Source organism: Ursus maritimus, unplaced genomic scaffold (assembly GCF_017311325.1).
Source record: "Ursus maritimus isolate PB19 unplaced genomic scaffold, ASM1731132v1 scaffold_2, whole genome shotgun sequence".
Taxonomy (NCBI): Eukaryota; Metazoa; Chordata; class Mammalia; order Carnivora; family Ursidae; genus Ursus; species Ursus maritimus.
The window spans coordinates 22,166,263-22,187,740 of NW_024424452.1; the positions used below are offsets into that span (position 1 = coordinate 22,166,263).

Consider the following 21,478-nt stretch of genomic DNA (forward strand, 5'->3'; position numbering starts at 1 on the left):
TGAAATACATCTCAATACCTAAACTTTTTAAAATAGCTAAAATGCCTAATGCTGACATTATTTTGTAACTGGCAGAATTAGAAATTCTCTTCAGAAATGGCCACCTGTTTACTGTTCTGTTGCTCATCTGCTCAATATTTATATAATACTAGTGTTCAGCGTTCTCAAAAAAAAAAAATTCTTTTATCTCCAGCTCTTGGTTTAATCCTTTAAACAGAAGCTCACTCTCAAGTCTTAAATGATGGGAAATGTCTTCTATCCTTTGTCAACTTTTGATTTAGAAACAGGCGTCTATGAGTTTCACATGATTCATCCTGGAAGGATGAGTATCTTTTCATTTTTACATTTTTTTGATGTTAAAAGTTTATAAATGTGGGGGGGTACATACGGCATAGATGAAGTCTGAAAGGGCAGATACTAAAATGTTAATACTGGTTCTCTTAGGGTTATAGGCTAAGTGAAGTTTATTTGCACTTTCTTCTCACCTGTCTGTAGTTTCTACTTTGTTTATAACAAGCATGTTCTTATAATGCAAAAGCCAATAGGGCTCTATGATCAGTCACAGCCACCTTATAAATAATAAAAACAAGGTGGCAGGGGTGCCTAGTTGGCTTAGTTGGTAAAGCATGTGACTCTTGACCTTGGAGTTGTGAGTTCAAGCCTCATGTTGGGTGTTTGGGTGTATAGCTTACATTAAAAAATAAAAATTAATTAATTTTTTTAAGAGTAAAAAAAGAAGTGGCAAAATCAAGTATAGGAAAACCTGTTTTGTTCTGCTGAGTATAACGAGGACTGCCAATGTATTCTCAAGCACCTCAACTGTACATTTGAAAAATGTTGAGGGTTCAAGGGCATTTAAAACCGATATTCTGGAAAATAAAACAAAACACAATATTCTGTGTTGACTCCTGAATAGGATATAAGAAAACAACATTTGGGCATTGTACCTGCTCTTAATTATTTTCCAGAATTTAAGAAGTGCAGATGTATAAGGCATTCCAATTTTCCATGGTCATTTGGGGGGGGGGAATCTTTTCCTTTCTACATATATTCAAAATGATTTTTAAATGGTCTGGTAACAAAAATATTTTATTTTAGTTCATGAGACTACAGCATCTTGACTCTAAAATCCAGAGGGAAATCTTCAGTTCTAGTTATGTAACAGTACTCTCCTAAGTCTCCAAGAGTATAAAATGTCATAGCTAAAAAGAAGTACTTTGGCATCAGTGAGCATGGATTCCAATTCAGTGATATCAATATAAATAGCGAGCCACAAAGCACAAATTACTGGTAAATGAAACCCAGTGCCATTCAAGTTGTGCTACAAAAACAAATCTTTAGGGAATCCAACTCAAACCCACCATGAGATAACACCTCACATCCATTAGGATGGCTACTATGAAAAAAAAAAACAGAAAAGAACAATCATTTGCAAGAATGTGGAGAACCCTGGTGCAGTGTTAGGAGAAGTGTAAATGGTGCAGTGGAAAAACAGTATGGCAGGGGCACCTGGGTGGCTCAGTCATTAAGCGTCTGCCTTCAGCTCAGGGTGTGATCCCAGAGTTCTGGGATCGAGCCCCATGTTAGGCTCTTCCGCTGGGAGCCTGCTTCTTCCTCTCCCACTCCCCCTGCTTGTGTTCCCTCTCTCGCCGGCTGTCTCTCTCTCTCTGTCAAATAAATAAATAAAATCTTAAAAAAAACAACAGCATGGCGATTCCTAAAAAGATTAAACACGGAATTCCCATATGAGCCAGCAGTTCCACTTCTGAGCATATACTCAAAAGAAGTGAAAGCACTTCTCTGGACAAGCACTGAGTCCTATACGGTACACCTGAAACTAATGTAATACTATATGCTAACTATGCTGGAATTAAAAAATTAAAAACGAAGAAGTGAAAGCGGTGCCTTGAGGATCTGTACAGACAGGTTTACAGCAACATTATTCACAATGACAAAAAGGTGGCTGTAACACAGATGTCCACTGATGGACGCATGGAGGGGGAAACCATGTGGTGTAGATGTGTATACAGTATACACAGTGGAATATTTTTTGCCTTAAAAAGGAAAGAAATTTTGACACATGCTACCACGTGGATGAACCTTGAGAACATTAGGCTGAGTGAGATAACCCGGTCACGAAAGGACAAATACTGTATGATTCCACGTACATGAGGAACCTAGAGTAGTCAGATTCATAGAAAGCAGAATGGTGGCTTCCAGGGGCTAGAGGAAGGGGGAATGGGAAGTTAGTGAATGCACACAGAGTTTCAGTTCTACGAGGTGAAGAGTTCTAAAGATAGACGGCGATGGTTGCACAGTATGAATGTACTAAATACCACTGAACTGTACAACTAAAGATGGGTACGGTGGTAAATTTTGTTATGTGTATTTTACTTCAACGTGAGAAAACTGGAATAATGAATGGTGCCATGTCAGTGAACATTAATAATTTTTATTTATTTATTTGAGAGCAAGCGAGAGCACAAGCTGGGTGAAGCGCAGAGGGCGAAGCAGACGCCCCACTGGGCAGGGAGCCGGACGTGGGACTTGATCCCAGGACTCCAGGATCACGACCTGAGCCGAAGGCAGACGTCCAACCAACTGAGCCACCCAGGTGCCCCTAATAATTTTTAAAGTAAGCAATTAAATGGGATATTGTATTCTGAATTGGCTCCTAAAACAGAAAAGTTCATTAATGGGAAAATGGGCAATACCCCAATACTGCCATTTACTTAATATACCAGTGCTAATTTCCTAGCGTTGACAAACACACCAGGGCTACATAACGCGTTAACATTAGGGAAACGAGGTGAAAGGTGTACAGGAACTCTCTGTACTACCTCTGCAAGATTTCTCTAAATCTAACACTATACGAAAATAAAAATTTATTTAAAGATAAATTTTTAAAAAGCAAGTGACAACTTAAAAAAAGTTCGACTTAATTCCTACATAGAAGACAAAGACAACACAAATATATTAGAATTGATAAAGGAAGCAGCAAAATATGAATGCCTAGACATAGCCACAGTAGATATGAAATTTTAATTTTTATTGTGCCGTTCACTGTTGCCTAACTATCGTCTCATCATCCACTAACTGCAAAAAGGCAGGCTGTTGAATTTTATATTGTGGCAATATTTCCTTAATGATTCTGGGCGCATATTTTCACTTAGATTACGAACAAATGTTTCTTCGCGTGGGTACAATGTGAACTTCCTTCTGCCAATTCCTGACGTCGTATCTTTTGATAAATTGGTTGTAAGTTTGTGAGCATCCTGTTTGGGTCAATTATAAGCCAAGTATGTGCTCAGTGGGTGCCTAGGCAGTGCCAGTCAGACCAGGCAGTCCCAACTCGGCGCAGGGCCTTCCAGCTGTAATATGGAGGCACTGGCTAGAAGCGAATTTGGGGTATGTAGCCGTCTGCACAAACGTGGTGGATCATTTCAGTCCGTGTTGAATATGTGCTGTAGTTCTTAGAAAAAAGGATCGTGAACCACTTCAATCAGTAACCAAGTAGTGGGATGCAACTGACGAAAACATCGTCAGTAACGAGTCTATGTAAACACTGTACTCAGATCGACGTGAAAATACAGCTTTAATCAGAAAGGAGACTTGAAGCAACTAAGTTTCAGTTTATTTCGCAGCCCAGCTTCTTTGCTGTTACAAAGGTCAACTGCGTAAAAACTGGTTAAGACGTAGAAGGGTAAAATACGCTGTCGCTTTTAACTACTCTGCACAAGGGAGAAATGACTGAGGGCATTGTACCTTCTCTCCTTCCCTTCTCTGTAACCAGCGGCCTCAGCACTCAAGGGGCTCACGCTGCAGGTGCAAGGAGCTGTGAATCACAGGTGCAGCTTGCCTTGCCTTTCCCCGTGACCTTCCAGGTCAAGAAGTTAACTTGCTTTGACCACAAATAGAGCTCTTCTTCATTTCTTTAGCACAACCTTAAATTTGATATGAAGCACTTACACAAGGAATGGTGCAGACAAGAAGGCAGCTTTATTGTACTTTGGGGAAAAAACAGGATTCCATTTAGGGAAAATAAAAAAGCCATTGACACTCAGTAAGCAACACTGCCACCTAGTGGAGTGGCGACACACCACCAAGACTTTCAAGACCAGGTATCAAATGTGCCAGGATTTGCTGGTTTCAATTTTCATCCTAAAACGGAACTGTTAATATATTGGTCTTCAGAGAACCTGATTTTGAGAAACTATTTGTATCTCTGAAATGCATAAATGAATGTGCTTTCTCTGCTTTTTGGGGGGGTAAAGGAGAGGTTTTTGGTTGTTGTTTTTTAAGTAGACCTTCAAATTCTTGATTTCAAAATTATGAAACTTTGTGGCAACCTGCCTCTTTGAACATCCATCACTCTTGCACTCTCGTTCAACAGTCTAAACAGCAAGATTATGACAGTTTATAAAGAAACAAAACTCAACTGTGTAAGAACTACATTAAGTTTACTCATTTCCTCTACTTTTATAATCTAAGGTGCTAAGTATTTGCACTTCACTTATTTGAATTCCTGGAAGAAAAAAAATCACTAGAATGCACCAATAACAATTTTGCATAAATCACATAACCCAACTCTTCTTATGACAACACACTAACAGTGGAAGATATTGGTGTGAGGATGTGGGAATGCTGTTCTTAATGAATAATAAAGTAATTCTTCTCAAGGCTTTAATTTTCCTTTATACCCAGGTGTTGCAGTAAATGTGTTGACTTGATGACTTCTATGAGCATATAAATGAGAATATTTAATGAAACACCTGGCTGAAAAAAAGAAATAAAGTCATGAGAATAACATATTGTTAATAACCACAATCTCAAATCCACGTCTCTGTAATATTATTACTGATATTTTAGATTCTGGGTTAAGTGCTCTGCTCTTTGGAATATGCACAATGGTTATTGATCTTGCTAATCAGTTCCTCTATTGCAACATTTGTGGGTATATGGTTGGAGGCACTCACGGATTCTAGAATGTAGGAGTCTGACATTGTCTTCACCAATCCATATTCTTGGCAAACTCAGTTAAGGATTTCAGGAAGAACCAGGTTCTGGGAAAGAGGTATACACGTGTAGAGTAAGAAGTGGAATTAAAACATTTTTAGGCTGCATTTTGTCAGCAGCCACAACCGAAATGTTTCAATTCTGAGAACCTGAGATTGTCCAGAAAAGCAGAATTCTGAGTATAGGGTGGAAGCTATCACAAAGTCTGAAGCCAGTGTTTTGCATTTCCCAAAGCAACATGCAATGGGGAATGGGGGGTGGTCCCTGAAGTACTAGATCTGAATGAGGTGGTTCTTCCAAGCGTTAGTCTAGACTGCCTCACTTCAGTGTTGACCACAATGTGCAATAATCCCCCGGCTTCCACCCAGTCGGAAGCCTTTATCACATAGTCCTAACTGCACTTTTCACATAATGCTGCTATTTGGGCACCCCTGAAGCCAAAGCAATAAAAGATCCTAGGGAAGCCTTATATTAACTCAAACATGATGCCAGAGTCATCTCCAAAAAAGTTTATTAGCATGATTAAAAACATTTTTTGAATAATGACAGAAAGAATTTCTAAACATGAAAGAGTATCAGTGGCTATACCTTATAACCAAATATTTGCAATTGAACGGACAGCTTTATTGCCAGTCTTCATTTTATTAAAAACAATCCATATTTATTGGTTCTGTGTGAAGTCATGACTATTGCTTTGACTGGGAATGAGTCCATACTGTAATTAAGTATAAAAAATATCTTCCATACTTGGATTGTGACCTGTATACTGAGCAAAGAGTTGATAAAAATCCTCAAAGAGTTGGGTTTTGTTTTTTAAAAACATTCCTTTTACACACTACAAAGAAATAATTAGTATTTTGGCTTTTTAAATTCCTACATGATATTTAGAATGGCAGTCCCCAAAGGTCCTCCCTTCACATAATCGCAAACGCAGACCCTCTTCTGGAGTGTACATTCTTGGGGTGGGCTCTGAAGACTTGGGCCTCCACGTGTTTATACTGGTTTGAGAACAAAGACAGCATCATCCAGGACATAGTAGTCATTATACATGTCGCCCTCACACAGGTATGGCAGTCTGGTGAAAGCTTCAATAACAAAACCAGCTTTTCGGAAAACTTCAGGCAGACTATTCACTTGTTCTTCCCAGTTCTGTCCCTTGATTTCTAAAATTTCTGATGGTTTCTCCCACTTGCCACCTACTAAAACAAATAGAAACATTAAGTTATTCAAAGAGAGAGGGGAGGAGGAACAACATTTGCCCAGGACTTGGTATGTGCCAAGCACGGGGTGCTTGGATGACTCATCTCCCCAATACCCCCTGAGGAGGAGGACAGAGAGAAGTATGAACCCAGAGGGCTGAGGACTCGCCCAAGCTTGCAAGGTTAGTGAGGGCAACAGCAGAAATGTTATCCCAGGTTTATCTGGATCCAAAGCCCATACTTTTACCTTCTCTGACAGTTTTAGGTATTACCCTCCATTAGACCCACTGGGTTGTAAGTGTTCATGGTTTTGGAGAACTCCTCATTAAATACAGGAATATGGAAGCCGAGAGTTACCCATAAAATGTGCAAGAAGGTTTAGGGATAAACGCAAGAAAATATACCCATGATGTAGTAAATGTATGCAACGTATGAACTAGAAAGGTTTATCAGGCTGAAAATAGACTAATAAAGGCTTTTCACTGAGAAAGACCATCGGTGTGTTTTTCAAGGGAAGGTGATCCACTCCCCAACTTTTCATAACAATTTTATAAAAGTTAAGCTCCGAAGCCAGAGCGAGGTAGAGCACTAGAATGGATGAGTCAGCCTGGCATTTCTTGGACTAATGGCTGAAGTCTGTATCCGTCATTTCCAAGCCCCTCAGCGCCAGAAGCCTGAGGAGTGGAGGCGGGGGCGCCTGGATAAGGTCTTCAGGCCTTCAAGTTCACACCAAGCATTGGCTACAGACACATGGACACACAGATAAGGGTAGATGTCAATTCTGGGGTGGTTTTAGGTCCTGTGAGATCAAAAAAACCCACACATAACTTCAGACAGAGAGTAGCTTTCTGTGAGAACATACATCATCAACAGGTGCCAAGAGTACAAATACCGCAGGGAACGATTGTTCACTCTTCCTGGTGGCCCAGCACCTGCACCCTCTTCCTAGCGTCTTGTAGGAGGCAAAGCCTGGGGAAGTAGCTCTGCCCACTGTTCTTCCAGCGGAGGGAGGCGCTGGCACATGACCTAAGCTCAGACACACTCGCCTGAGACGTGGAATGAAGCGCGACTGACCCAGAGAAGTGGGAGGCAGGCTCTTCCCTGGGGGGCAGAGCAGCGGCCATGAGACCACGCAGCTGGGGTGGCATCGGGTGGTACGAGCACCAGAGTGTGGTCCGTGCCACAGTCCCTAGTGCTTGGCAGCAGCAGGACGTTCTTCAGATCAGTTTTACAGCATGATCTGAGGCGTCTGCCTTGGCTGGAGACCCCACCCATGATTCTCCAATCCTCCTGTAACCACGTGAACTACCTCTGAATCCTTTCCATCAATTCCCTCTCACTGAAGTCAGCCAGAGTCCGTCTCTGCTGCTTCCAGGGAAGAACCTGTGGGGAGGAGGGAACCACGACAGAGGGCACACACTTGGTTTCAACAACCCATTAACAAGGGGTGACACAAATCTGAGGTATAACTCGTTAATGCCACGCAACGTATTTCTTCAGTGTTCACTAGTTTTTCCTCTTCTCTATGAAGACACTCCTCCTGCTTCTTCCAGCCTTCCAGTGTTAGTGGCCCAGCACTGAGCACACAGTAGGTGCCTCAGGATCAGCAACCGAACTACTCTGGAAATTTAAAGTACCAATTCCCTGTCAAACAATACTCTTTCCTGGGAATACATGCTACATGTAAATGAAAATCTCCCTCAAAACATCTACAAGTCCAAGAAAAAATTTACCACATGAACATTTAGAAATGTTCTAGGCTAAAATCTCAACTCTAAGTGGTGAAACTGGGTTACAAACGATCTTTTACACAATTTCAAAAAGTTCCCCGTTACGGTTTCTTAATAAGAGTTCCTCTCTTCACTTCTTCTTTTCTAAAGAGACAGAAAGAAAAGAGCCAACTCTCTTCAAATGCACAGTGCCCACCACCGCACGCGCACACCCCAAGAAATGGAGACTGTGAAGGGAGGCAGGATCGTTCTTGGCCTGGAAATCAATCTGATTCTCTTTTATGTCGGTAAGGTTCTTTTCTTTTCTCCTCCATTTTATCTAATCAATCACTATTCCTCACCTAATGCATTTATATTTTAAGCCCCTACAGATTAATTTTTAAATGTCTAACACTATGGAAATGGTCTTTTCCCCCAAGACAAATAGGTAATGAAAGAATAGCTGAGAAAACGTTTCAGATTAACCTTGAAAATTCCCTTTGCTGCTTTAGAGAAGAGCACCTCGCCAAACAAAGGGTTGAAAATGTTCTTAAAATCGCATGTGCTAGTCATCAACAATGCCACGTCCTTACAGGCAAACACACGCTGCCCAGGACAGGCACTACACAATACTTGCTGAATATTTTCAGAGAATAAGGTGTCTGAAAAGCCAGATTTCTGTAAATTAAAAAATACTTGTCATTAAAAAAAAAAAAAAAAAAAAGCTGCCAAGCCTCCTTCCATAGAGCATAGCCATCCCATAATAGATATATTTTTTAAAGTCTGCCCATACTGACTTTTTCCTCTATGAAGGAGAAAGTGGTTCTAATAATCTATCTCATCACAGTTGTAATAAAGCTAATAATCTCAGATTTGCTCACAAAGTCCTCATCGTAGCACAGGGAAGGTAGCAAAAGCTCTTAAAATTATTTTTTTTCTCATCTGTAAAGAAATGTATCAAAATGTTAACAATGGTTATTTGGGGCACAAGGACTATGGGTGATTTCAGTAATATTCGATTTTTCCCCCTAATCCGTAAATGACTTTCATAAACTATTTTCATTAGTATTAGTTTAAAGAAGAATCTTTATCTTTTAAAGATATACTCTGACAGATGTGAAGAGGGACTATCTGAGATTTACCCTACAATCATGTGGGAGTGAAGGAATGGGGGGGGGGAGTGAAGGAGCAGGTGGGGGGAGTGAAGGAGCAAGTTGGGGGAGAGGCGAGACAAGACTGGGACAATGAGCAGCAGGGAGTTCACTGTGCCAGCCGGCCGCTTTTGAGTATACTTGAAATTCTCCATGTGAAGTGTCAAAAATCAGTTTTCTATTCATTTTCCAGCTTGGATCACAGTAAAGTGATTTTTTTAAGAGGAGGGCGGGGAGGGACTGAGGGAGAAAGACAATTAAGAGTCAGACACATAACCAACTAAGCCACCCAGGTGCCCCTAAAGTGATCTTTTTTTTATTCCCTCCACCAAGAAGATAAACTTTTGACATTTTCAGATGGCACTGCATGGGGGGGTGGAATCCTATAGGATATGAGAATTCTTAAAGAGAAATTCTTGCAGGACTAGGGTTGGTGTGACCCATTATCCAAACTTCTCTCTTTTGCAAAGAGACTGTGTCACTGGTGCAGGGGAGGGGCAGCTGTTTCCTCACCCGTCAGCATTCTCAAAGGAAATAGCTGACCGCTCTTCTCCCATACTCAGACTAACCGTGTAGAAGTCGGAAATAAGTAGAGACATGAAACTCCAAAGTTGCAAATATTTCTTCTTCCCCAGGACATTAGTTCTCCAAAATTTTTAAAAGTCAGCTTCCCTTTTAAGACTCTATCTAAAAGAGGACTTCAGACTGAGATGCTGTTGGTTAACTGTTAGATCTTGGTGGGCCCAACTCCATTTGAAACCCCCAATATATATTGATCATTACAACTTGCAAAGTGTTTGTACTTCTAGGGGGGCTACCTCTGAGTAGGAGACATGAGGCTGTATTTACCAGACTTTGGAGTGAGTCCAATCCCTCAGCTGCAGACGAGTGAGGAGCCTGCTGGTCTTCTGCAGGCGACCCTACCCTCTCCTCTGGTCTATATTTATCAGGTCACTAAAATACTCCCAGCTCATCTCAGATTGTACATATACTAAAATTAAAACATGGTGAGGATATATTTGCATCACAAATGCCATGACTCTAATTTAAATTTATCTTCTAGTTCTGGACGAAGACTAAGAAAACTGTTAGGTCAAAAAACAAAACAAAAAATTCCTGTCTGAAATTCAAGCATCAGACCACCTGGATTACTTCTCAATTTCATTTACAGTAGCAAAGGACAAACTCAGACAAGTAAGACCATTCAGAACAAATAACCAGGCAGAAGTCAAACTAAAAACTGGCATAAATTCCAATTTGTCTCAGCCAATACTATTTTATGTAGACCCCCCTTTACCCCAAAAAGAGGTTTAGGGCAGATTTTCCCATTTATAAACATCAGAGTGGCTTTCCACCTCACGGGCTGGGATCAGAAGGCCAAGGTGGGGACCCAGTCAGCATAACTTGGAGGACGCACACGGCAGAGAGAGCACTGGACAGGGTGTCTAGTCCCAGGCCTGCTAACGCCCACTGAGACGCCCACAATTACCCCTAAAACAGGCATGTGACACCATGGGAACAGGAGAAGTGGAGACCAGCGCGGCAGCAGAAATAGCTACCTTTTATTAAATTCTTACTAAGGCTTAGCCAAGTAAGTATTCCTTATGCATTGATGGCCTCACTTAAACCTCCCACTAACTCCACGAGCTGCATGTACTATCCCCACTTTGCTACAGACCACAGAGCTAGGATCCGAACTCAAGTCTGTGCTCTTTATTACAACACTGTTCATCAAACAAGACAGAAGCTACAAGGGACTACAAAGCAGGGTACTGGTGCGGGAAGAAATCAGATCTGCTTAGCTGTGGCACGGCTAACTCATTCGGTCTCTGCTTGGTAACCAAATATGCTGGAGGCTAAGCCAGGGCTTTATTTCCCCAGGTGTGCACCTTGTCTTTTATGTTTCCTGTAGGGACAACCAGGCTTACAAAGGAATAATTGTGAATTGCCATGAATTCCTAGCAATCCCAACCCCCACAAGGCAAAAAAAAAAAAAAAAAAAAAAAAAAATCCCTTCACTCATATGCTCAGTCAGCAGCGACACTTGCATGAGGGGCTTTGATACCCATTACCACACTGACTACAACACTCCTGGGAGACCAGGGGTACAGATGAGGAAGCATGCTCAGAGATCAAAGAAAAGCTTGTAAGGACACCAGCAGTAAACTCGGGGACCCCAAATTCCCGACTCCAGATCTGCTGGCCCCTCTGCCCGCAATGCTGACTCCACTGGAACCTCTCTGTCCTCAAGTAATCAGACATCAGAGCAAACAGTAGGTTAAGGTCAGCGAATGTGAGGAATTAGGAAAAGTGAGGACCACTGGTGTCTTAATAGTATAGTCTCGTTTGTGCTGAGGAAGGGGTAAGAAGAAGAAAGGAATCTGCAGTTCCCTAGCCCCAAAATGTCAGTAAAACAGAAGCACAGGCAAAGGGAAGTGAGAAGCCCACTAAACGTGGCTCGTGTGCTTCCTCCCACAGGTGGTGCTCATGACTGTATGATCTCTGTCCATCAACCGCCTTACCTTGAAGTGGCCCACACTCAAGGGGCCGTGACCATTCAGTGTTCGTTCTCCCACAAGGGGTGCCCTTCAACGCAACCAGAAAGCCTGTGGTTTCGCTATGGTGCTGAGCAGCCTGAGAACCTATGCGCGGACAGCTGTACCGGCGAGGCGGGCAAATTCACAGTGAAGGAAGCCCTGACAGAAAGAGAAGTCTCCCTCACTGTAAACAGGGTGACTCAGAATGACAGCGCGATCTACATCTGTGGAATCTTCTTTCCCAAATCAAAGGAACCAGGAGCTAAGCGGACCGGAGAAGGGACCGTACTGGTGGTAAAAGGTCAGTCGGCTGAGGCTTTGCTCAGCCCTTTAAATGCATCACATTACTTATATGCAGAGATGGAGAGACAGATGTGCTAACTCAATACCCTAGCCAGTGAAGGGCGTGATCTGACACAAGCTGACAGGCGAACGACTCCAATCCCATCTCAGCCTCCACAGACACAAAATCAGGGCTCTCTCTCTGTGTCTGCACTCTACTCGCACAGGCTGGCCAACAGGTCCTCCTTTTGTGAATGACAGTGGCTGGTAATGTGCCAAGTCCAAAGGGATACTTGGGATGATTAGCGAGCAGCTTGTTCAGGAACTGGGCTGGCATTGCACCATCTAGAGCAAAGCGTAAGTGACCAATAAATTGGACCAGGGAAGAAAAAGGCAGTATGGAAAACAAACACAAATTTGAGGAGAAGCCACTGGGGGACCTCTGACCCCACCCATTTTGCTCAGACAGAAGAACAGAAATGGATCAGTGGGACACTGGCTTCTTGAGATTTGCTAAAACCTTGAATTTCCTCATTCAAGTGAGGGTATTGAACCCAGCTACATCCTACAAATTAAGAAATTAAGAAATGTCAGGAAAAAGGCCTCACACAATTCTAGGGGAAAGGAGAGAAGGGAAATAATCCTTGACTTTTTGGGTCTCTTCCATTAAAAAGGACTCTGGTACGATGAGCACTGAAATCATTAAAACATTAACTCAAAATCAACCAGTGTTACCATTTTAAAATAGGACTTTAGGGACCTGAGATCATCCTATATTACAATCCCTGCTTTTAATTACTAGGGGTGTTCTAATGGGCTTTTGGTATCCCATTGCCATTTAACCTTAGTTTATTCTCACCTATAATATAAATTATAAATGAGTTAATACACATAAAGCACTTTTGATGATGCCCGGCTTATAGCAAGTATGCTTAAATAGCTACAGATATTAAAACAAATATACAAGAATTCTGGAGACTTATATATCCGACTGCTTTAGTCTCTTATAAGAAATGTTAGCCGGGGCGCCTGGGTGGCGCAGTCGTTAAGCGTCTGCCTTTGGCTCAGGGCGTGATCCCGGTGTTCTGGGATCGAGCCCCACATCAGGCTCCTCCATTGGGAGCCTGCTTCTTCCTCTCCCACTCCCCCTGCTTGTGTTCCCTCTCTCGCTGGCTGTCTCTCTGTCAAATAAATAAATAAAATCTTAAAAAAAAAAAAGAAAAAGAAATGTTAGCCAAAACTAAAAATAGTTTGTAAGGAGATGAAAGGTCTCAAAACTGCAAGTTCATGTGAAGACAGATTCTTCTCTAAGAGCAGAAATGGAAGCATTACTAAGACAGACACTGCCATTTCCGGCCTCTTCTACAGAGCTCCTAATTTAGCACTTGAAACTTTTTTTAAAAATTTTAAAGATATGGTTAATTTTTTACAAAAATGTATGCTGTACAAATGGAGATCATGGGATATTTCATTGAAAAGTACAGGTTGTTCAGGTAATAATTACAAATCTAACTGTATTCTGTGCTTCAAATAATGAGGTAATTGAAGACATGGCGTGTTGCTGTATGCCCACCCGGAGCACGGGACACTTCCTGCAAGGAGGGAGAAATTCAGAATGGGAAAATGGATTCAATAATTCTACTTCTAAAGCTTTATTAGAAAGAAGGGGCATGTGTAACAATGCCTGTCGTTTAAGGGTATAGGAAGTCCTAACGAAGGTCCTCCACGTATGGCCTTCTCAGATCTTCGTACAGACCATACTATTCAGTTGTGTATATGAAACAGTTCAAGGTTATAATGTCAGCTTTCACAAATACATGGCAAAAAATATCTTAATTCCATGAACAGACCATTGGTGACCCTTGTACATCATTTCTACCAAAAGAAATTTTAAATGCCCTTGAACAAACTGTCCTAAAATGTTTACCTAAGTTCAAATAATGTGTTATATAAAAAGTGATTCTTAGCATTATGACAAGTAATTAATTGAATTTAAAATTTTTTTAGTTTTCAAAAGGAGTAACAACTTTGGTATAACATATTTAAAGAACTGATGAACTGGTTTTAATACTATCACATACTTGAGGGTCTTCTGAATCAAGAGACCCTGAATAAATTTTCAAACAAATAGCCAAACAAAGCAGTTCATGTTTCACCTCTAACACTTGCAGCTCCAGTTATACTTTATACATGTATTTGCAATAATATGTTTCAGTAGTGACTGTGGCTCTTTCTGTGTTTGTAATTAACAAAGAAATGAAGGAACAACACAGTCTCCTGATAGCTGTTCTATCACTGCTGTCTATCTACATCACTGGTGCACTCGTGATCTTCGTAATCCTCTCCAAAGTAAGTCAAATTTCCTTGCTCTAGATGTCCCTGTAGCCTTGAATATTATCATAAGGAAATAATTTCCATCTCTCCACAAGTGAGCCTCAGAAATAGCTCACCTAATTAACATCCTCCTGTACATCTGTAGGAAACACCACCTGCAGGAACCGTCTATGGAAGTGTAAATTCTCATCATTGAAATTATTACTAACCAGAGTACAAAACTTGCAATGTTTTCTCTTTAAAACCAGTAATATGAGAATAAGAAATCCTTCTCTATAACTATCTTACATGTGGTCTTTCTGCTGGGAAGCATTACTGTTACCTATAAAAGGCCTAAGAACAGCCTTTAAGAGCAAAAAGGAGTTAACAAAGAGACTAGAAGCTGCTTTAAAATACTTTTAAAAGACCCAAAGTTTTTGAGAAGGAATATCTTCTGGCTGTTTATAGGTTCTAAGAGGGAGGGGATATATATATATATATGCTATATTAGGATCACGACAAAGCCTGTAATCAACATCAATATGAATTGTTATTTTATTAATATAATAAAAGCATCTCAGAAATGACATAGAAATTAACTCTTACTGTGTATCACTTAAATGTTAAGTTAGTTTAATCTTAATATGGTACAAGATATCTGCCACAACTGTTTTGAGTGCATAAAATGTCTTACAAGACTTTCCTTTTCTTCTTGACAGTCAAAATCTAACTCTTTAAGAAACAAAGAAACAGAAGATTCACAAAAGGTACAGACCAATACTTGTAAAATACCTTTTAAACAGTGGCTGGTTGTAATTATTTCAATCCCGAAATAATGAAAAAACACAGAGAACATCATTGTAACTTTCAACCATAGATACCATTTCTTATTACTGAGAAACTCAAGGATAATCTCAAGTGGTAAACTATGATTCAAATGTGATCATTCTCAACCATAAACCCTACCTAACATACTCAGATTACAAGAATTAATGGTGAGTGTAGACGTGCTGGGGGGTGAGAGTGGGGGGGTAGTTTCTCTGACTGGTGGCAGTAGAGAAAGACAAAGCTCAGATGACATGCAATAATCATCTCTTCTAGTCCTAAGAGAGACAGGCATTTTTTCTCATTTGTGGTTACAGAAGAAGAGTGCCCGACGTATTTTTCAGGAAATTGCTCAGGAACTATATAGTAAGAGACACATGGAAACAAGACAACAACCTGTAAGTGTGAAGTATCAAAGAGATGTAATGCAGATCTAAAGCATGTTTGAAAAAGCTAAGCGGCCAACAAGCCATCAGTAATCACTTTTTCCTATAGAGGAGTCTGAAAGAGGACTTTCACATAGAATACATTTTTATATAGAACCTGTTTTGATACATACATAACAAAGGACATCTGATACAATATTAAAAGAGACGAGGTTGGCATCTTAGTGACATAGAATCTTTCAGAAACACACTGGATATAGGCAATGTTTTCAATTCAGACAAGGATGCTTTTGTGGATTAAAAGATCCTTGCACAGTACCTTGCATGCAGTACTGGGCAATAAGTAAATGCTGCAAACAATTGTGGGTCAAATTATACAGAAAACATCACTTATTGCTAATAAGGCAGAAAGAAATTCACAGTAGAAATGAGGAGCTAATGAAAATAAAAATCAAGTATTTCTTCAGTCTTTGAGGTTAGAGTGGCAGGAAGAATGCAGTCATAGTCTCTATAAGATATCTGACAGTGTCTCTAATAAAGTCCTATGTAACAGGTTTTTCAAGCAAGATGTTATTTTAGTGCTAGTGGAACAGTTACTCACAGTCTCCATGATGCACAATCAGGCTGCTCAGATTTAAATTAAAATGTATATAATATAATGAACTTATACACTACTAAGGATTTTTCTTCTTGAACAGCTGCCAAAAGGGCAAATATAACAAGTGTCTGATATGAGGTGTTTTTCGGTTTTTTTTTTTAATCCAACTTTTAAAAAGGATTTTCATCCAGGAGAGAATATGGTCTAAGCAGTCATTTCATACTTCAGTGTGTATACAAATACATAAAGAAATGGTCTAATGACCTAAGACACCACTCTGAATAATTATAAATGCCTGTTCACTCTTTCCTTACTGATGAGGCCAGAGCATCTTTTTCTGCAAACAGGCAAAGTAAGTGTCCTGAAGACCAGTCTAGAAGTAAGTACTGCAGTGTAAGCCAGGACTCTCCCAACAGCATCTCAACAAGAAAACTAACTTTCAACACAGCACAGAGGAAGATGTTACTACTGTACACTGTGAGGATAGTCAGCAAATCCCAGACTGGAAAACACTACAGGCCAAATAATCCTTTGCTTCAACAACAATATGGACAACAAAAATGCAATGAATGGAATCTTAATATATTTAATAAAATATAATAAAGAATGAAAAAATGCTAAAAAAGAAAAGAAAATTAATTTTTAGTTCCCACATCTTACCCTAAATACGGGAAGCACAGTAACTAGACCTTTAAGATTACTGGAGGCTACTTAGGACACAGAATGCAAGAGGGCATATTAGTTTATATGTTGCTTACATTGGGGCATCACTGGTTATATAACCTTAAATATGGCTTGTTACTTACTCTTGCAGGACAAAGACAACACTTTTGAGAACAGAAGAGCACTCTCCAACCATGAAAGACCATAGATATGTTTTAATTTTCAATTAAGTCACTGAAAATCCAAATCCAGAAGTTATGGTGGTGTTATATGACATACGCCCATCGGGGCTTTAAAAAAACAATCAAAGTTAAATGGAAAAGAATTCTCTACAAGGAAGGATGCCACAGTACAAGGAAACTATCACTAACAGTAATTACCAAAATACTAAAACCCTACAAAATACGACTGAAAAATACTCTCCTAACTTGCCAGAATTCTGAGTAGTCTAACATTTTAAAAATTTCCATTTTCATAACATATATCCTATAATTTGTGTCATTTGACATACGAGGTATGTGAGGACTGCTACTGAAGATTAGAAATCACAACACGTGCTCCTGTCTTGAGTGGAAGAATTGTCTTTATGACTGTGGCCGTGATGGGCCAATCAGACTAAGATGGGAGGGAGGAAAAAAGGAAGGGAAGTGCCAAAATTTGAGTTAAAAAAAAAAAGAAGGAAGAAGAAAAGTAAAAGTACTTTTACTAGCAAAGTACCTTGGAGCGAATACTATTCCTCTGGTATTGCCACTGGGCAACAGTACAGAGCACATTTTCCTGCCCGCGTATGCAAAATCACTTACATCGCGCTACCAGCAAAAAGTGAAAACAGAGTAAGACTATGACAGCTAAAATATAGAAGCTCCAACGTGGGAGGTTAAACAGAAAACCCAGAACTTCACAACACGGAAGCCTAAGCCAACTCTAGATGTCAGTGTTGTGCCAAATAACAGCACCAGGGAAGCAGTGAGCAAGGCCCTGTGCTTGCCTGTGCCTTTGCAATATTGATTTTTAACCGATTTAGGAGGGGAATATCAGATAAGGGATATCTGCAAAGATGTTTATGGAATTGTTACCATCTCACTGAGAAAACATACTATAGATTGTTCTTTGAAAGCTACCTCATTGTAAAAATCTATTTAAAGTACCCACAAGTGTGCATTCGTTATTAAAAATGAATTACAACCTATTTTTATTTCATTAGTTTCTTTTAAAATGGTCTTAAATGAGGTGAATTCTATTTTTAAAACCCAGACAGAATTTTAAAATATTTTAAGATCCCAGTGAAAATGTTTTGCAACGATGGCCTGAATCAGTGGTCTCCAACATGTGTCATCACACGTGCCAGGAAAAAATGGGAAAGGGGGCGTGTCAACTCCTTTTATTTGTGTGTTTGTGTATATACATGTGTGAGTGCCTGTGTTGTGCATTTGTGTATATTGGGTATAATGTGTGTACATGTGTGTGTGCACATGTGCATATATGTATATATGTGTAACTTATATACAAAAGTAGAAATTAAACAATTGGCATAAAAAGTCATAGAAACAGAAATGTTAATGTTTTCCTCCTCTAACCCAAAATAAACAGTCTTGTGTTCTTCTGGGTGTATAGCCCTAATTTGAGACTGATGGTTTGGATGAAATAAATGAATTTCTAAGCTAGATAGCAAAAAAAAAAAAGGGGGGGTAAGCACTAACTATCCAGGTGAATAGAAAGTGTTAGATTAGATCATTTACTTTTCATTTTTGGGAGTCATTACATTTTGGCGCTCCCAGGGCTGAAAATACACTGTTCTTTGTGTAACTTAACTAGCAGACAAAATCCCTACGATAATTCATTTTGATTTAGAATAAACCTTACCCAATGCAACCAGGACTGTGTTTCCAAGATTGCTGTTTAAGCTGAAATTGGGATATACTTTCCTTTGGGAAAGTAGTTACATTCTCTTAGGTCATATATATCAGTTAGTGATGTATATATTAATATTCATTCCTTTATTCATCCATCTAGCCAACAACATCTATTGGGTGCTAGACTATTACCCAGTCAAAGGCCTTTCTTTCGTGTAACCCTTGGATCACACTGATTTTGTCCTTCCCTACTCCCACCTTGTTCACACTCTAATGCTTTACATTTGCTATTCCCTCTGCCTGGTAAAATGCTTCTCAGATACAAACGAAGCTCAAATGTCACCTACTACATGAAACCTTCCATAACCTCCCCTAGCAGTTAATGGGTCTTTCCTTCTCTAAACCCATAGTATTTTGTCATATTTCTTATCAGACTATCCTGCCATTGTCTGCATACATCTATCTTCTGTATGATTCTATAAGTATCTTAAGACTAGAAGCAAGTTTTTCATTATCTTTGTATTCCCACTGCCTGCATTGCCTGGTAAAAACGAGGCTCTCCAATGTCTTTATATGAATACAAATGAACACGTTTCTATAGAAAAGTATTTTTTCAGCATGTCAACTGAGATAGGAAGCACACTTCACTCCCCAGCCATCGACCCTCAGCCCTCACTGTAAGCAGTGTTTGTTGAATCCCTGGCAGTATTAATTTTCCTACTAGTTGAGCATCCAGAATTTTCACTGGAAAAAAATTAAGCTATACCTTTCTGTTTAGATTTGAGTTTCCCATGACAATGAGAAGAGAATAACCCTGAAACAACTCCCAACAAGAGGGAAACAACAAAGACGTGGTTCTAGTGTCTACACACTCTACCCTCTAGACAAGAGCACTTCAACCACATACTGAAAGATGTTAGCAGGATTTTCAGAACAAGTAATTTCTTTTTCTCTGCTACATAAGACCTGAGTGAATCGGACACCCCTGGCTCACAGGCATAGAGTGAAGACTCTGTGGGGTCAAGTCATATAAACCTATGGAGAGTGCACACTTCTAGACAAAGTTGCGATGCCTAATGAAGTCATCAAATTATGATGATTACTGTGAAAAGAGTGAGGTCTCAAACAGACCTGAAGGACATTGACGGATACTTCAAACTGAAGGACTGTGAACAAACAGCATCAATAAAGCCACAAACAAAAACAAAGTAACAGAACGGGATGACCTACCTCTAATGCATATTAAATAACAACACTGATCAGGACAGACACGGTAGGGCACTCTCCTATACATTAGATTCCTTAATACTCAGGATGAACTTTGAGGTAAGATTAGCCCCACTCTTACAGATGAAACACTAACCTTAACGAGAGGCCCATGTTTCAAACAGGGCCAGCCTTCAAAGCCCAAGCTCTTTCCATACAACAGTCCTACCAGAGTCTGGTTTATTTCTATTTAGACTTATGGGAGTTTTAAGACTAAATATGCCTAATTTAACCACAACAATGAGCCCAGAAGAAAGTAAGAAAATTGTCAAAGGCTACCTCTCAACAGGCACAGGCCTGGCTGGTTTCACAGGCAAATTCTACCTAACTATCCAAGAACAGAGAGCCACATGCAATTTAAATTCATGCCCAGAGCATGGAGGAAAAACTTCCAAATTATTTTTTTACAAAACCAGCAGAACACTGATACCAAACATGACAAAGATAACATCTTCCAAATAAATAAAAGATCGGATATAAATCAGTTATTCATCAATATTTTGTTAATATATTTATTTAGAATTTTTGTAAATACAATCTAGCAATGCATTCCAAGAAGACTAAGCGCAGAAGTGCAAGGGTGGATATACAGTATACATATACAAATCATTTAACAAGTCAAAAGAGAAAAAACAAAATGACTATCTCCATAGATGTTGAATATACAGGTAACAAAACTCAACAGTGATTCCTGACTTTTTAAGCCCCTAATGAAACAAGATTTAAAAGAATATGTATTTCAAGCCAAACAGCAGCAATCTCAAGCCAAAAGACAGCATCATGTTTAAAGTACAAATGTTCTCATTAAAGTAAAAAACAAGACAAAAATGCCTACCATTTTTTTTTTAAAGATTTTATTTATTTATTTGACAGAAATAGAGACAGCCAGAGAGAGAGGGAACACAAGCAGGGGGAGCGGGAGAGGAAGAAGCAGGCTCATAGCAGAAGAGCCTGATGTGGGGCTCGATCCCATAACGCCGGGATCACGCCCTGAGCCGAAGGCAGACGCTTAACCGCTGTGCCACCCAGGCGCCCCAAATGCCTACCATTTTTAAAAACATTTTCTGGAATTAACTACCAATTCACTTAGACAAAGTCGAAACATGAAAAGTAAGTAGCAAAACCATTTGTAGATGTATCAAGGAAACACAAGAGAATCAATAGAGAAGCTACTGGAGACACTAATTCAAAAATGTGAAAGATTACAAAATTAGTACATACATAAAAAATCAGTTGCTGGGGTATGTACACCTACCATTCATCCTAAAATATGATGAAAGAGCCATTTGCAACAACACAGATGAAACGAGGATATTATGGGAAGTGAAACAAGCCAGACACAGAGAGATAAATACTGCATGATCTCACTTCTATGTGGAATCTAAACAAGTCAAACTCGTAGAACCAGACAGTAGAACAGTGGTTGCCTGGAGCCGGAGGGTGGGGAAAATAGGGAGACACTGGTCAAAGGGCACAAACTTCCAGTGACGAGTAAGTTCTGTGGATCTAATGTACAGCATGATGATGACAGTTAATAATACTGGACTGTATACCTGAAGTTTGCTAAAAGAACAGATCTTAAGTGCTATCACACACAAAAAAGGGTAACTACGTGAGGTGATGGAAGCACTAACTTCACTATGTATATGTATATTAATCATCATGCTGTGCACCTTAAAT

The 21,478-nt window shown here is 39.9% G+C and overlaps 2 protein-coding genes across 5 annotated transcripts in view; one reads left to right on the plus strand and one right to left on the minus strand.

The window, feature by feature from the left end:
* Window positions 1-5,510: 5,510 nt before the first annotated feature.
* Window positions 5,511-21,478, minus strand: part of METTL9 (methyltransferase like 9) — a 45,895-nt gene continuing 29,927 nt past the window's right edge. For 2 of the 3 annotated variants that reach the window (XM_040635230.1, XM_040635228.1), the window contains exon 5: window positions 5,511-6,215. In XM_040635230.1, the coding sequence (XP_040491164.1) occupies window positions 6,010-6,215 (206 nt within the window). In that variant the 3' untranslated portion in view covers window positions 5,511-6,009. The remainder of the gene's footprint in view (window positions 6,216-21,478) is intronic. The other variant, XM_040635229.1, reaches the window with a different exon arrangement.
* IGSF6 (immunoglobulin superfamily member 6) lies at window positions 8,076-17,868 on the plus strand. Of its 2 annotated transcripts, XM_008697176.2 has the most exons (6): window positions 8,076-8,232; window positions 11,554-11,913; window positions 14,149-14,243; window positions 14,927-14,974; window positions 15,350-15,430; window positions 16,831-17,868. In XM_008697176.2, exons 1-6 carry the CDS (start codon window positions 8,127-8,129, stop codon window positions 16,885-16,887), a joined length of 747 nt encoding a protein of 248 aa, XP_008695398.2. In that variant the 5' UTR covers window positions 8,076-8,126; the 3' UTR covers window positions 16,888-17,868. The 2 variants fall into 2 exon arrangements, with proteins under 2 accessions (XP_008695398.2, XP_008695399.2); XM_008697177.2 differs by lacking the exon at window positions 15,350-15,430.

Coding starts and splice junctions, on each gene's coding strand:
- IGSF6 (XM_008697176.2), top strand. CDS start 8,127: ATGCACAGTGCCCACCACCGCACGCGCACACCCCAAGAAATGGAGACT. Junction 11,914..14,148: donor GACCGTACTGGTGGTAAAAG/GTCAGTCGGCTG, acceptor TAATTAACAAAG/AAATGAAGGAACAACACAGT. Junction 14,975..15,349: donor AAACAGAAGATTCACAAAAG/GTACAGACCAAT, acceptor TTGTGGTTACAG/AAGAAGAGTGCCCGACGTAT.